At 40.3% G+C, this 16528-nt stretch overlaps 1 protein-coding gene across 5 annotated transcripts in view; it reads left to right on the top strand.

Annotated features, from left to right (window-relative positions):
- Positions 1 to 880: 880 nt before the first annotated feature.
- The window catches only part of u2surp (U2 snRNP-associated SURP domain containing), a 100817-nt gene continuing 85169 nt past the window's right edge, over positions 881 to 16528 (top strand). For 4 of the 5 annotated variants that reach the window (XM_059993554.1, XM_059993547.1, XM_059993553.1 and 1 more), the window contains exons 1-4: positions 881 to 1010; positions 2020 to 2089; positions 15132 to 15230; positions 16363 to 16477. In XM_059993554.1, the coding sequence (XP_059849537.1) occupies positions 15174 to 15230; positions 16363 to 16477 (172 nt within the window). In that variant the 5' untranslated portion in view covers positions 881 to 1010; positions 2020 to 2089; positions 15132 to 15173. Of the gene's footprint in view, positions 1011 to 2019; positions 2090 to 14910; positions 15012 to 15131; positions 15231 to 16362; positions 16478 to 16528 lie in introns of those variants that run through there. The other variant, XM_059993537.1, reaches the window with a different exon arrangement.

The following is a 16528-nucleotide window of genomic DNA, read 5'->3' as shown; positions in this document are numbered from 1 at the left end:
TCAAGGAACAGAATTGTGAAGTTCCACACCACCAAATTCAGCTACTTCAATCCTTCAGTTCTTGAACCAAATGGTAAAACTATGACCAATTTTTTTTCACTTTGCACTACAATGGATTTTCTTTGGTTTTGTGTACTCTCTTATTAAAGTGTAGAAAATTTATATTTTTCTTGTGAATGCTGCTTATATGATGCTGCTGCAAATACATTTTCATTGCATCTGTGCATACTTCTGCATAAGACAATAAATTCAACTTTGACTTTGAAATTACAAACGTTCAAGCACATTTTCAGTTCAAAGTTACAGGAGGTGCCCTTATTTTGAAAAAAATGACAATTCCACGTTGTCAAATTTATATAGCCCTTTAACGGGATATTGCAATGAGCGAATGTCACAGTAAAATACTACTTTGGACTGTGTTTACATTTATAATGAAGGCGATTTTCACACTGCAAGCTCCCACAAACAACACCGTTTGATAATGAACAATTTGTTTTACAGCGCAATTGATATTTAAATCTCCATTTGTAATGTTAATTGAAGAATAAACATTGAGGACACAGGGGAACAATTATCCTGTTCTTCCTCAAATTAGCGCAGGAGATTTTTTTTATGCTCATTTGAGGAATTGGTCAGTTTATTATCAAAAGGCTAACACAGTTCTGACAGAAAACCATTCTCTCCATACTGCAAGCCTGGATACCAGAATAAGACTCGAACCCCGAATTTACGTCAGACCCCGTTCACGGTGTTTTAGTAAAATTCCATGATTGCTGGCTGACCTGCTCGGATTTACCGTTTCTATGTTAGATTCCCAACGTCGACTCCGCCGGCGCCGCTCTCGCCCAGCCTGGGGCGACGTCACGTGAGCAGTCCGTCGCGTCGCCCCTCCCCCGCCCGCGCCATCGATGCCTGTGCTCGCTCTGTGCTCGATTAACCCGTGAGGGAAGAAGATGGCGGACAAAACAGCGCCGTGCTTGGGGATCGATAGTGTGTGCGGTTCTTGCCAGGTACGGGTTACAGGTGGGGCCGGGAAAGGGGACCTGGGGTACTGCCGAAGTCGGCTGCACCCGTCTCCGTGCTCTGGGTTGAGGGGGAGGGGATCGGCGCTGCTCGTACTCAGTCTGGGTACAGGAGGCACCACGCGAGGAAGGCGCGGGCCTGGGGGAAGAGGAGGTGAGGGCGGCAGCTCCTTGTCTCTGGAGTCACTCCTGCACCCCGCCGCCGCTGGTGGTTGCTGGCCCGAACGATCGACGTGCCAGAACTCCTTCTGTGGCATGGAAATATCACCGAAGCAGGTATCTGCACCTTGTTCTCTTGACCAGCCCAGGATGCAGAGACTCGGCTGACTCAGGCCTACTGCAGCGCTTCACTTGCTTCTGGGCTTATTGCACGCTCTTTGGCCAAGGCGCGAGCAGCAATTTAAAGGGCTCTTGGAGTGCATTATATGTTCGTATGTTTTAATATTTGACTTTTCTCGTTAACTCACGCCCTTAGTTATAACTGCGATTTCCATTCAGGACCTTTCTATGCAGAGGTGGCATTGGGAGCAGTTTTATTCTATTGTCCCTTTCCCCTGATTTTAATAGAACAGTGTTGATTTGTAAATAGGTAGATAAACAATTTGCAAGTGTTTCTATTTGAAATGCAACAAATGGTTTCTGTTCATTGTCAAATGAGCTGACCTCTAGTCATTGATGCCATGTTACATTATATTTGTAAAGGTTTTCCAGAAACTCAATTTTATTGCTATATCCTTTTTCTGAGCTTTATAGTGTAGATTTAAGCAGTGGCCAAATTAATTGATTTGACTGTCTTTGACAGGTTTACTGTCTTCCATTTCTTAGACATGAGATTCTAAGATGTTAATGTTTTGGAAGCTGTGAGTAGGATAATCATTGGAAAGAATCTCTCATTCCACAAACTTGCATGTTAGTGATTGCTGTTATTAAAGATGTGATATTGATTAAACAGATTTCCAATTTATTACTGTAAAATATTCTAAATTTATTTCCACAGGTGCAAGTAATGTGTTGCTGAGTTTTTTTTTGTCTGCATCTATAAGAAATCTCTGAAGAGATACAATCAGGCATGTGGTATTTTTCTTTTTTCAAACAAAGTCTTAAACCTTTACAAGATAAATGCAAGTAAATTTTAAATGTTATTTTTTGTAAGTTTTAACTTAATGAGTGAATTAATGTACTTATTTGATTATTTAGTACTATAGTTACTGTTGTTTTCATAAGCAGTTGATCAGATACATAGTGTCACCTTTACTTGCAATAGTTTAAAATTTGAATAATTAATAATTGGGTTTTGGTGGAGAAGTACTTGAATTATGAGCTATTGGCTACAATTGTTCATTGATATTTCAGCAAATAAGTTAGCCGCCTGAAAATCTCACATTTAGTTGACTATGGTCTATTTATGCCTGTGGCTTTTGAACTCAATCCCTCAACTAATAAAGGCCAGTGCACCGTATGTTTTGGGGATCAGTGGACTTGGACCCCTCTGTTAATCTACACTGCATTAACTTTGTACTCGGCCCTCATGTTTGATCTTCCAAACTGAATCACTTCACACTTTTCTGGATTGAACTCCCATCTACCATTTCTTTGCCCAATTCTACATTCTTTCTATTCCTTGTTGTAACCTAAATCAATCTTCCACACTCTCCATAATACCATCAATCTTCATGCCATCTGTAAAATTACTAACACACCCTTCCACTTCTTCATTCAAGTCATTTATAAAAATCGCAGAATAGATTCCAAGAGCAGATACCTGCGGGACACTACCAGTAACCATCCTCCAGTCAGAATACACTCTGCTGTCACCTTCTGCCCTCTATGGGCAAGCCAAAGCCAAATCTACACAGCCACATTTCCATGGGTCCCTTTCCAATGACTTTCTGGATGAGCCTACTAAGGGGAACCTTGTTAAACACCCTACTAAAATCTATATTCACAAGATCCACTGCTCTATCCTTATCGATTTGTTTTGTCATCTCCTCAAAATGTAATCAGGCTCGTGAGACATGACTAGCCCCACACAAAGTCATGCTGATTATCCCAAATACTCATAAATCCTGCCCCTAATAATGCTTTCTATTAGTTTTCCCGCCAAACTATCTGATGTAGAATCAGGATTGTTCCTATTATCTTTCTTGAGTAATGGAACAACATTTGCCATCTGATCTTCTGATGCTCATTCTTTGGCTAGGGGAATGCAAAGAACGTTGTCAAAGCCCTAGTGATTGCTTTCTGTAGTAATTTGGAGTATATCTCGTCTGGACCCAGCGATTTATCTATCCTAATATTTTTTAATAGCCATTTCCACCTGTCATGTTCATCTTTGTCAAGATTTCTCGGTATCTCACTATGCTCTTGTTTGTTAGCACACTTGCAATGACTTCCCTTATTCAGACGTTTACTAAATTGTATTTGAAATATTTCTTTGTCTCATCTGCAGGCTGGTTAGTCATGCAAAGTTCACTTCAGCTTCACTAGAAATGTAGGAATGCAATATTCACACTTTTTAGTCTATTCAGTAAGTGAATTGGATTATGGTCCAATCATGATCTAACATAATGTACCCATCATTTTTCCCCACTCCCCTTGTAACTTTAAAGAGCAGAATCTACCAATCCACATAATAATTTGAACAACTGTAAAAGTGCTTTCCAAGTTCTAATCAGCCATTGTTGGTAGAACAAAAAGGCTAAGCTCTTAATTTGAAACTCTGCCTTCATGTTTTCCTTCTCCCTCCCCAAAAAGGCTGGATATGGGTGGAATAGTTCCTTTGACTCTAACCTAATTATTCCCTTTATTTTGGAATCCAAAGGGAAAGATATGGCAGATGCCATTTATAACTGTGGAAGGCACTAACAGTGTGCCAGGTTTTGAAGGGTGTGAAGGAAGAGAAATGAGTGCAGTTACTATTACAAGGCAGAAGGTGCTCAAAAAGCTGAAAGACCTAAAGGTGCATCTGTCACCTGGACCAGATGAACTGCACCCTAGGGTTGTGAAAGAGGTAACAGTAGAGATTGTGGAGACATTAGTAATGATCTTTCTTGGACTCTGGCATGGTTCTGGAGGACTGGAAAATTGGAAATGTCATTCCACTCTTTAAGGAAGGAGGGAGGCAGCAGAAAGGAAATTATAGACCAGTTAGCCTGACCTCAGTGGTTAGGGAGATGTTGGAGTCAGCTGTTAAGGATGAGGTTATGGAGTACTTGGTGACACAGGACAAGATAGGACAAAGTCAGCATGTTTTCCTTCAGGTAAAATCCCGCCTGACGAACCTGTTGGAATTCTTTGAGGAGATTACAAGTAGGATTGATAAAGGGGATGCAGTGGATGTTGTATATTTGGACTTTCAGAAGGCCTTTGACAAGGTACCACACATAAGGCTGCTTACCAAGTTAAGAGCCCATGGTACTACAGGAAAGTTACTAAGATGGTTAGAGCCTTGGCTTATTGTTAGGAGATAGTGAGGGGGAATAAAAAGATCCTTTTCTGGTTGGCTGCCAGTGACTAATGGTGTACTGCAAGGGTCGGTGTTGGGGCAGCTTTTCATGCTGTTATCAATAATTTAGATGATGGAATAGACGGCTTTGTTGCCAAGTTTGCAGATGATATGAATATTAGTGGAGGGGCAGGTAGTGTTGAGGAAACAGGCAGGCTGCAGAAGGACTTAGACTGATTAGGATAATGGTAAGAAAGCGGCAAATGAAATACAATGTTGATGCACTTTTAGTAGTAGAAATAAATGTGCAGACTATTTTCTAAATTGAGAGAATATCCAAAAATCTGAGATACATAGGGATTTGGGAGCCTTTGTGCAGAAAGCCTTAAAGGTTAACTTGCAGGTAGAGTCGGAGGTGAAGAAGGCAAATGCAATGTTACCATTAATTTCAAAAGGTCTAGAATACGAGCAGGGATGTGATGTGATGCTGAGGCTTTATAAGGCACTGGTGAGGCCTCACCTTGAATATTGTGAATAGTTTTGGGCTCCTCAACAATGAAAAGGTGTGCAGGCATTGGAGAGGTTTCAGAGGAGGTTCACAAGGATGATTGTGGGAATGAGAGAGTTATACGAGGAACGTTTGTTAGCTCTTAGCCTGTACTTGCTGGAATTTAAAAAGGCTAAGGGAGGATATCATTGAAAGTTGAAAGGCCCTCAAGTAGATGTGCCAAGGATGTTTCATATGGTGGAAGGGTCCAGAGCAAGAGGGCACAACCTCAGGATAGGATTTGTCCATTTAAAACAGATGTAGAGACATTTCTGTAGGCAGAGGATAGTGAATTTGTTGAATTTATTACCACATGCAGCTGTTGAGGCCAGGTCGTTGGGTGTTTTTAAGGCAGAGATTGATAGGTTCTTGATTGGACATGGCATCAAAGGTTACAGGGAAAAGAATGGGGTTGAGGAGCGGGAAAAAGGATCAGCCATTATTGAATGGTGGAACAGACTCAATGGGCCAAATGACCTAATGAGAAAAAAATTATAATGATATTTAATCAGATAAATATTGATTTATTCTGTCCCTCGATTAATTGCAATAATATGCCCATTATTGAACTTGAACTGTACTTACTTCAGTTTATCTTTTTGAAACATTGGTACACCCCGAGTAGTTACACCTGCAGGGATGGTTGAAAATTTATCAGAGCCTGTGCTATTTTTTCTGTTACTGTTTGTAAAAGCTTGGAATATGTCAAATCAAGTCAGTTGTTGTCATGTGCATAAGTAAAGTGAGGGTATAAATATAATGGAAAAACCTGTTTGCAGCAACATCATAGGCACATGGGTGCAAACAACACACAATATTAATTACGGTGCATTCCAATTAATTGTGACACATTGGAACTAGTACATTTTGCCCCAATTAGCTGAAGTTTAGTGGAAATAGTTAAAAAGGTACACCATTTAACTGAGTAATAAAATACAATGAATTAGAACATTAACAATACTTCTACAGTACAAGAAACCTGTAGTTCCTTCTACTTATCGATAGAGGAATTTGCCCACAGTGTATGCTGTCGTGTTCTTTTGACTGAGTGAATATATCAGCACAGACACCTAGTGCAGATAATGGACTGCCTTTATATAATGTATTCGACGATGGCATCCTCTATATCTTCATTTTCATTGTCACATTCAAGGTGATTGTTGAAAACTTCAAATTCTTTGTAGTTCCGAATTTGTTAAAGTAGTGAAATCATTACATTTTTACTTCTAACCATTTCTGGCATCTACAAGACTGAATGCTTGAAACTTCTGAGCAAAACGGTTCTGAATTGTTTTACTGCTTATTTCTTGCCAATTTTCAGTGATACAAGTCACTGCTTTTTTCACACACGCACACGCAACTGACTCTATTTAAAACTGTTCGCTCCAAGTACATTGCAGTATATAGTGGCTGCCCAAGTGCATGCGACTGGTGCTGGTTAGAAACTTAGACAACAGTCTTCTGGCCAAATTAAGCGGTGCAGTGTCCCAAATAAAGGAATGGAATCCTGGCTATATTTTTAGATATAGTTTTTGTTTTTTAGGAACTGTCCTAAATTGTGCAATCTATATTAAACTGAAGGTGGGGGATGGGGTGGTGGGAGGCTCCTTTTACATAAAGGCACGTGGGAGACAGAAGTGTTTAATTGCTGAAGTTCTCCATTTTTTTTTGTTTTACCTTGTTTTATTTCAATGCACTGTTGTACTGAATTGATCTTGGTACATGTGAAAAACATAAGCTAATTTACCTCTTTGAGGTCGCGCTTCCTGTAGATGGGGGGAGGTTTGTGTTTGTGATGAACCAGGGTTTGTCCATTGCTTTCTCCAGCCTCTTGCATTCCTGTGTGTTGAATTTGCCGTACCAGGCTATGATGCAACCAGTCAGGATTTTGTACTGCTCTAAGGATTTTATTAACTTTCAAACCTAGTAATTTCTTTTGCTATGCTTGTATATTCAGATATTGTGTACACTTCCCTTTTAAAATTAAAAAAAAGGCTGCACAGTAGTTATTAAGAACCCTGTTGCCACCACACAAGTAGCCTTTTTGGTCTCTAAAGGATGTTTTCTTCCTGAACTACTACAAAATGTATTTGTGTTTACTTTACCTGCTAGTGTATCATCTATGATGCCATGCTTTCTCATTCTCATTTTTTATTTCACCCCAAGCTTTTTTATGTTCTCAGCTTTTGTGGTCAGGTTCTTAGTAACATAAGCTTGCCTATTTTTAATTGTGGAATTAAATTTGTCAATCTGACCAAATTTCTTTCTGACAAACCCTTTCTCGTCAGTATACGTTTGCCCTAAACCTTTTGAATCTCCTTGTTTACTTTTTCATTTGTTCAGTACTTTATTTATTTTGAGCCTAATAATTTGGTACCCTGATTTCCTCTTCCCATTTTCTAAAGTAGTAGATTAACATATAACTAGCAGAAGTGCTACACTTACCCATTCACCTCTAATGAGGGCCCGAATCAGACCTTCCAGGTGAGGCAACACTTCACCTGCAAATCTATTGAGGTTGTCAGCTGTATTCGATGCTCCCAATGTGGCCTCATCTACATAGGTGAGAACCCGATGTAGATTAGGTGACGACTTTATCGAGCACTTCGGCTCCATCCGCAAAAAATAGAATTTCCCAGTAGCCAGCCATTTTAGTTCCTATTCCCATTCCTATCTCCTTTTCTGCCATGATGAGGCCACTCTCAGGTTGGAGGCACTGCACCTCATTTCATCTAAATAGCCAACAACTGGATGGCATGAACTTCAATTTCTCGAACTTCTAGTAGATCTTTTTTCTCCTCCCTCTGGTACCCCTCCTTCCCTTTCTCCCATGGTCTTTTCTCTTCTATCAGATTCCTTTTTCTCCTGCCCTTCGTCTTTCCCACCAATCACCTCTCAGCTTCTTATTTCATCTCCCCCCACCTGGCTTCGCCTATCCCTTCGCTTGTTCTTCTATCCTCCCTCCCCCAACCTCATTCTAACATATATCCCTTTCCTTTCCAGTCCTGATAAAGGAAAGGACCTTTGCCCGAAATGTCGACTATTTATTACTGTACGTAGATGCAGCTTGACTTGCTGAGTTCCTCCAGCATTTTGTGTGTATTGCTCTGGATTTCCAGCATCTGCAGAATCTCTCATGTTTATGATTAACATAGTTTTTCAGTCAACTGGTTCTTAAATTGAGAGGATTTCTTTTAAATCCTTTGAGTGCCATGCGGTCTTGGGTCCGATATCCTTGATGTCATTACAAAATGGTGATCATGCACTTTTTTTCCTACTCCTTTCATTTGAAGCTTTCGTTTATTTGATGTATCCATTTCTAGTGATTATAAAATCTTCTCTTTCCACATTAATTCCATTCACTATCTCATTGCCTCCTTAATAACTAACAGTGTCTCTGTTATCTGCTTGAATGAATACAAATGTGCTAGACTGCTGTAACAAGTCTCAGCAGAAAGATATCCTGCATGATTATAATTCCATAAGTAATCATTAATGTCCATATCTTCCACCTCCACATGCCTACTTTCAAAAAAGCTTGTCCTTGTCTTGGAGCAAGCTTAACGGGACCTGATTGTGTGTTGGTGTCAGATCCAACATGTTAAAAAGGCAGATTGAGCTGATGTCATGCTATAATTTTACACCAGAGCCAAATTCTTAATGATTTCCATTTAATATTTTGGATTTTACAGACCAGCATATTTTGATATCTTTTATTTAGACAATAGACAATACGTGCAGAAGTATACCATTCGGCCCTTCGAGCTTGAACTGCCATTCTGAGATCATGGCTGATCATCTACGATCAATACCCGGTTCCTGCCTTGTCCCCATATCCCTTGATTCCCCTATCCATAAGATAACTATCTAGCTCCTTCTTGAAAGCATCCAGAGAATTGGCCTCCACTGCCTTCCGAGGCAGTGCATTCCAGACCCCCACAACTCTCTGGGAGAAGAAGTTTTTCCTTAACTCTGTCCTAAATGATATACCCCTTATTCTCAAACCATGCCCTCTGGTACTGGACTCTCCCAGCATCTGGAACATATTTCCTGCCTCTATCTTGTCCAATCCCTTAATAATCTTGTATGTTACAATCAGATCCCCTCTCAATCTCCTTAATTCCAGCGTGTACAAGCCCAGTCTCTAACCTCTCTGCGTAAGACAGTCCGGACATCCCAGGAATTAACCTCGTGAAACTACGCTGCACTTCCTCTATAGCCAGGATGTCCTCCCTTAATCCTGGAGACCAAAACTGTACACAGTACTCCAGGTGTGGTCTCACCAGGGCCCTGTACAAATGCAAAAGGATTTCCTTGCTCTTGTACTCAATTCCCTTTGTAATAAAGGCAACATTGCATTAGCTTTCTTCACTGCCTGCTGCACTTGCTCATTCACCTTCAGTGACTGATGAACAAAATCTCTTTGTATTTCTCCCTTACCTAACTCTACACCGTCCAGATAATAATCTGCCTTGTTCTTACTCCCAAAGTAAATAACCTCACACTTATTCACATTAAACGTCATCTGCCAAGTATCTATCTGCCCACTCACCCAGCCTATCCAAGTCACCCTGAATTCTCCTAACATCCTCATCACATGTCACACTGCCACCCAGTATCATCAACAAACTTGCTGATGTTGTTCTCAATGCCTTCATCTAAATCGTTGATGTAAATCGTAAACAGCTGTGGTCCCAATACAGAGCCCTGTGGCACCCCACTAGTCACCACCTGCCATTCTGAGAAACACCCATTCACCGTTACGCTTTGTTTTCTAAATCCTTTAAAGGATGAGATTTAGTGATACATCGCAGTGTAGGGCCTTCCAGCCTTTTGAGCCATACTGCCCCAGCAACCCCACAACAATAATTAACCCAAACCTAATCCTGGGACAATTTACAATGACCAATGAACCTACCTCTTTGGAGTGTAGGAGAAAACTGGGGGACCTGGAAAACAAGTTAAACATTCCACAGGGAGGGTGTACAGAGACTCCTTACAGAAGATTAAGCTGCAAATACTGTATAACACCTAGTACCTGCTAATCACGATGCTTATCTGTTCCACCTGTTGAGAATAATTAGCTGTCCTCAGCTGTAACTCTTTGGCAAGCTTCAGGAACTTCGTATTAATGGCATTTGGCATTAATATTCCAGAGGTTATGGGAGTCGTGGTTTCTCTTTCACAGATTGCGAAGCAAAGTGCTATCACTGGCTGCCCCTCATTGCTGACATGCTGGCTTCCCAAATCTCTGTAGATACGATACAGCAAACATTTTTCCTGTTCTCTCATAGTTATATCTGACCTGGTTGTGCATGCAAAGCTGTCTGCATATCCCTCTTCAATGCTACCAGTATCTGCAAGTTACTTCTCTATCCTCTTTCTGGACTGGTGGGTGCAGATGTGTAACTTGCTGAAGTGAGAAGGTATGGGTCTGTATCAGAGTCAGTGGCACTGAGGATGTGACTTGACAGGGCTGATGCTGCAAGTTTGTTTATTCTGTGGTCTGTAGTGAAATGATAGTATATAATCCAATCAGCATGCAAACTTTGACCATAAGACCAGTCTATCCAATTATTATTGCTAATTTTTACCCTGAAAGTAAGAGTTTGTAAAAATCCCATTTGAAGATTCCCCAGAAACTGAAGCAGCAGAGGCAGCTTTAAGCAACAATAGGCAGTTATTTGTACATACATTGTAGTAGTTTCGTCAGTTCATTCAAGTTTGTTATTTGGATGTCTGGATTATTTTGCTGTATGAAGTTGGATTCCTGGAAAATGGGAAGATTATTGTTTCTCAGATGATCTAGATAGCAGGGAAACTGAGGCTTTTACACTATTAGAAATCTTAAAACTGTCACATGGAGTCATAGAGAAGTACAGCACAGAAACAGGCCTTCTGCCTATCTAGTCCATGCCAAAAATCTTTTAAGCTGCCTCTTCCCAATGACCTACACAAGGACCATAGCCTTCTGTAAACCTAGTATCCATTAACTAACCAAACTTCTCTTCAATGTTGAAATTGAGCTCACATGGACCATCTGCGCTGGCAAATCAATGCACACTCTCACAACCTCTGAGTGTCGAAGTTCCCCCTCATGTTACCTGTAAGCTTCTCGCCTTTCACTCTTAAGCCAAGACCTCTGGTTGTAGACTCACCCAACCTCAATGGAAAAAAGCCTGCTTACATTTACCCTATCTATACCCCTCATTACTTGGAATACTTCTGTCAAATCTCTCAATCTTCTACGTTCTAAAAGATACAGTCCTAATCTATTCAATCTTTCTGGTATATCTGGGGTCCTCCAGACCAATGTCTTAATACAACTTCAACATAATGTCCCATCTTGTGTACTCAATACATTGACTTATGAAGGCCACTGTGTGAAAAGCATTCTTTACAACCCTATCTACCTGTGACTCCACTTTCAATGAATTATATACCTGTATTCCAAGATCCCTTTGTTCTTCCACACTCCTTAGTGCCCTGCTGTTCACTGTTTAAGACCTACCCTGGTTGGTCATACCAAAGTACAAAACCTTGCACTTGTCTGCATTAAATTCCATCTGCTAGTTTCTCAGCTCATTTTTCCAGCTGATGCAGATCCCTCTGCAAGCCATGATAAGCCTTCCTCACTGTCCACTACACCCTCAATCTTGGTGTTACCCACAATTTTGCTGATCCAGTTAACCATATTATCCTGATCATTGATATAGATGACAAACAGCAAAGGACACAGTACCAATCCCTGCGACACACCACTAGTCACAGGCCTCCAGTCAGAGGGGCTAAGCTCTATGACTACTCTCTGGCTTCTCCCACGAAGCTAATGTCTAATCCCATTTACCACCTCCTCCTGAATGCCAAGCAACTGAACCATCTTGACTAGCCTCCCATGGGGAACTTATCAAATGCCCTACTAAAGTCCATGCAGACACATCCACTGTCTTGCCTTCATCCACCTTCCTGGTAACTTTGCAAACTATATAAGCTTGGTTTAGATATGACCTACTATGCATGAAGCCATGCTGACTATCCTTAATCAGTCCATGTCCATCCAAATACTTGTATCTGGTCTCTTAGGATACCTTCCAATAACTTTGTCAGACTCACTGGCCTATAGTTTCCTGGTTTCTGTTTAGAATTTTTTTTACATTAGCTAGCCTCTAATCCTCTGGTACTTCTATTGCTAACAATGTTTTAAATATCTCAGCTGGGGCCCTGGCAATGTCTACACTTGCCTCCCTTAGGGTCTGAGGTAACATCTTGTCTGGCCCTGTGGGTTTACCCACCCTGATTTCCCTCAGGGTAGCAAGCACCTCCTCCTATGTAATCTGTATAGGGTCCGTGAAGTTGATGCTTCCATAGATTCTGCATCTGACTCCTGAGGAAATACAGATACAAAGAGTGCAGATAAGATCTCCCCTATCTGTTTCGGCTCCACACATGGATTACCATTCTGGTCTTCCAGAGGACCAAATCTTGTCCCTAGCCATCATTTTGCTCTTATACCTGTAGAATCCGTTAGGATTCTTCTTCACTTTTGTTGCTTGAGCAACTTCATGCTTCCTTTTAGCCTTCCTAATTTCAGATTCAGATTCAGTTTATTGTCATTTAGAAACCACAAATGCAATGCTGTTTAAAAAGTGAGACTGCGTTCCCCCAGAATGATATCACAAAAGCATATGACAAAACAGACTACACCAGAAAATCCAAGTAACGTTTGGCAATCTCCAATCCAGAGTCCGGAGAGGCTGCTGCGTATTAATATCGCGTTACCGTCTAGCGCGTTCCCTGGAAGGAGCTCCAAATCCACCAAACAAAAACAAGACCAAAAACTAAAGCTACAAGACCTGCACAAAACCACATAATTACAACATATAGTTACAACAGTGCAAACAATAGCATAATTGATACAAAAAAGACCATGGGCACAGTAAAATTAGTCCAAGATGTTAAAGGACTGTAAGTACAAAAGAAATCACCACAGTTTCCACAAGCCCCCAGGGTCCTGACAGACTTGCCATCCCACACCGACGGCAGAAGAGAATACCCCCGCTATGGACTTCCAAGGTGCCGCCTGACTCAGCCTCGCAGACGCAGCACACACCGAAAGCGACCTGGGTCCGTCGAACCTCCGAGCTGACGACCATCCCCTCCAGCACAGCTTCTCCGAGCACCATCCTCTGCTGAGCGTATTAAGATGGCCACGCCAACGGCCGTCAGCAATGCAACCCCGAGGACTGGGGGCCTGTTCTTCCCAGCAGAGTCCCGGACCTCACAGCAGCAGCAGCAACGAAGAAGGTCTTCCTGGAATTTCCCGATGTTTCTCCATGCTTCCACGTCCGTTTTCAATCGATTATGATTGCGCACAGCACCCACTTCACAAATAACAGATAATCAGTTCCGGAGTGGCCGCTGCAAGCTGCATCGCGCGGCCATCTTGGATTTAAGAGTTCTCTTGCAGTTCTTGTACTTCAGAAGCACCTCATTTGTTGCTACTTGACTATATCTGCTATGGACCTCCTTTTTTCTCTTGACCAGGGCCTCAATATCTCTTGAAAACCAAGGTTTTATACACTTTTTACCTTTACCTTTTATTCTGACAGCCGCATACAAGCATTGTACTCTCAGAATTTTGTTTTTGATGACCTCTCACTTTATAAGTACAGGTGTCCTCCCCCTTTACAAAGGTAGAGTGTTCCTATGAAATCTTTCTTAAGCTGAAATGGCGTAAAGTGAAGAACCATTAATTTATATGGGGAAAGTTTTTGTAAAAGCGAAAATCCTCTTTGTAATGCGAAAACAGGTTACTAATGTAGGTCTTCTGTAAAATCAAAGTGGCATAAAGCAAACGTTTGTAAAGTGGGGGACACCTGTACACCTTTGCCAGAAAATAGCCTGTCCCAATCCACATTTGCCAGATAATTTCTGATACCATCAAAATTGGCTTTTCTCCAATTTATAATGTCAATCTGCAGACAAGATCTATCTTGTTGCATATTTACTTTGAAACTAATGGCATTGTGGTCACTGGATGCAAAGTGTTCCCCTACGTAAACCTCTGTCACCTATGCGTCTCATTCCCTAATAGCAGATCCAGTATTGCACACTCTCTCTTTGGGTCTTCTATGTACTGATGAAGGAAACTTTCCTGAACACATTTGGCAAACTGTGTCCCATTTAGTCCATTTACAGTAGAGATTCCAAGTCAATATGTGGAAAGTTAAAATCACCTACTTCAGCAACCTTATGTTTCCTTCAACAGTCTGTGATCTCTCTACAGATTTGTTCCTCTAAATCTGTAGGACCGTTGGCTGGTCTGTAATATAGCCTCATTAGCGTAGTCATACCTTTGATATTTCTCAGTTCTGCTTGTAAGTATTGCTGATGATATTACATGACATATAACATAGTTTAATGCCAACTTCTTTATCTGGAAGTGTCATTTTGTTAGTCTAAGGTACTCAATTCTAATCATGAAATACTCTAAGTACTTCAGAAAGTAACACAAGTGGTTACAGTGTTGGAGCAGAGTCATTAATCTTGGTTGTTGTTGTGTTCACAATGTTCTGCATTTGTCCTGTGGGCACAGTTGCAACTGCTCATTGCAATTGTCATAGAAATTTTTGGTCTTGTCACGGTTTTTCTACTCACAATTGAATTTTAACACAAAAATATCCAGCTGTAGTATTTTAATATACTTTAGCTTGCATTGCTGTAGCTGTAGCATTGTATTTGAACCGAGTTGATTTCAAAAGCTGCTTCTATCACATAGCTTTTGTATGAGATAAAACAGAGTACAAATATCAGTGTCCATAGGAAAAATACTAAAGTTGGTAATTAGTTTTGTTTTTGTCACTTGTACTGTAGTGAAAAGCTTTTGTTTGCATGGTATCCAGACAGACTGAGTCGAGCCTTTCCACAGATGCTAAAGAAGATGCTATGTTTTCTATTACGTGGAGGGTGTACAGTTGAAAATGTTAATATTATCCAGGTGCTTCTACTTTTTTTTTGTGTAATCCACCTTTGTAAAACAAAATCACATTCTGGTGAACATTGCTTTTTTGTGTGTTGGTTTTGATAAATTGCGATGATTGTATGTTCTTTTATTCAGTGAGTGCTTTATCAACAACAAAAAACCCAGAGCCCCGGCAAAATGACTTCCTCAAAAAGGACCCTCAGTAAAAAGGAACAGGAGGAAATTAAAAAGAAGGTATGGAATCCTCAGGATTTGCAGGATATATGATTGGAAAACTCAATAGAAACCTGGGAAGAACTGCCAAATTTAAATGATCAGTCCTGAAAATGTACAGATCTATTAGTGCTTCCTTGAAGTGTGTGAAGCCCTTCCCCAAGGGTGAAAAAAGTAGGAATTTAGTCACTTTTTTTGCTTTGCATTTAAATTTACCATTTGAACAATGTGGATCAGGGATTAATATTTGCAGTGTAGTTAAATGATTTCCCCAAATGTAGCATTTTTTCATTCTTGTTCTTATCTGTTTTTCCTGTGAGGTATTCATTTTTAGTCTCTATTCTGGAAAGCTTGCTAAAATATACACCTGGTCAGACAGCATTTGTGGATGCAGAAATTGTATCAAATCAATAACAATTCATTAGAACTATATATCACTTTTAATTCTTTAAATTTTGGACATAAAATCAATTTTTTGAATCTCTAAATTTTAAAAATCCATTAATTTTGAAATTGACTCACTTAAACTTTTTGCCCCCAAGGATTGGGGTATACTGTAAAAGTCTCTTTTCCAATCCCAACTTCTGCTGAAGGTAAAAGTGGACATGGTCATTCGAAAGAAACTGCCTACAGTATACCTCAATCCTCTCAATCCTATGATTGAAGTTGTGGACATAAATGCATTGGATTACTGGGTAAAGCACAATGACAAGATCCCTGTACTTTTACTTCATTTCTTTCTGTCAACTGCTTTATAAACTCCAGAAATGAACAACAGAGGCAAACTGCCACTAATCAGAGATTATTTAATTAGGCATGGAACAGAATTCTTTGATCTATCTGGCTGCAGTATTGCCTTTGCCAGCTGTCTGTTAGATAATAAGTCTTGGGTAAAAGTGAGCAGTGCAGTGTTCTGAATAAAAAAGCACATTAGTTTCTAAACCGTGGTGTTTGGATTCTTGGTGATTATCAGTTCTGTGCTGAATTAATGTGCATATTTAATGCATGCATAATGAATTTTGCAGTTTATCATGGATGCCACTATTTAAAGCAATTTAATATGTGAAATGCATTTGGTAGCTAATTGATTTTAAATATATTAAATTTTATTACACATGGAAGTAACTAACAATAAGTTATTTGTAATCCCCAGGAAGATGAGAAGGCAGCAGCAGAGATATATGAAGAGTTTTTGGCCTCTTTTGAGGGGGCTGACTCCAGCAAAGTAAAAGCTTTTGTAAGAGGAGGCATTGTAAATGCAACAAAAGGTAAATTTAAAATGCTATGTCTATCATACTTTTAATGTAAAAGGAAAGTGA

Source organism: Hypanus sabinus, chromosome 2 (genome assembly GCF_030144855.1).
Source record: "Hypanus sabinus isolate sHypSab1 chromosome 2, sHypSab1.hap1, whole genome shotgun sequence".
In the NCBI taxonomy this organism is placed as follows: domain Eukaryota; kingdom Metazoa; phylum Chordata; class Chondrichthyes; order Myliobatiformes; family Dasyatidae; genus Hypanus; species Hypanus sabinus.
The sequence above is the reverse complement of the archived record's forward strand: the minus strand, read 5'-3'. Positions and strand labels throughout refer to the sequence as shown.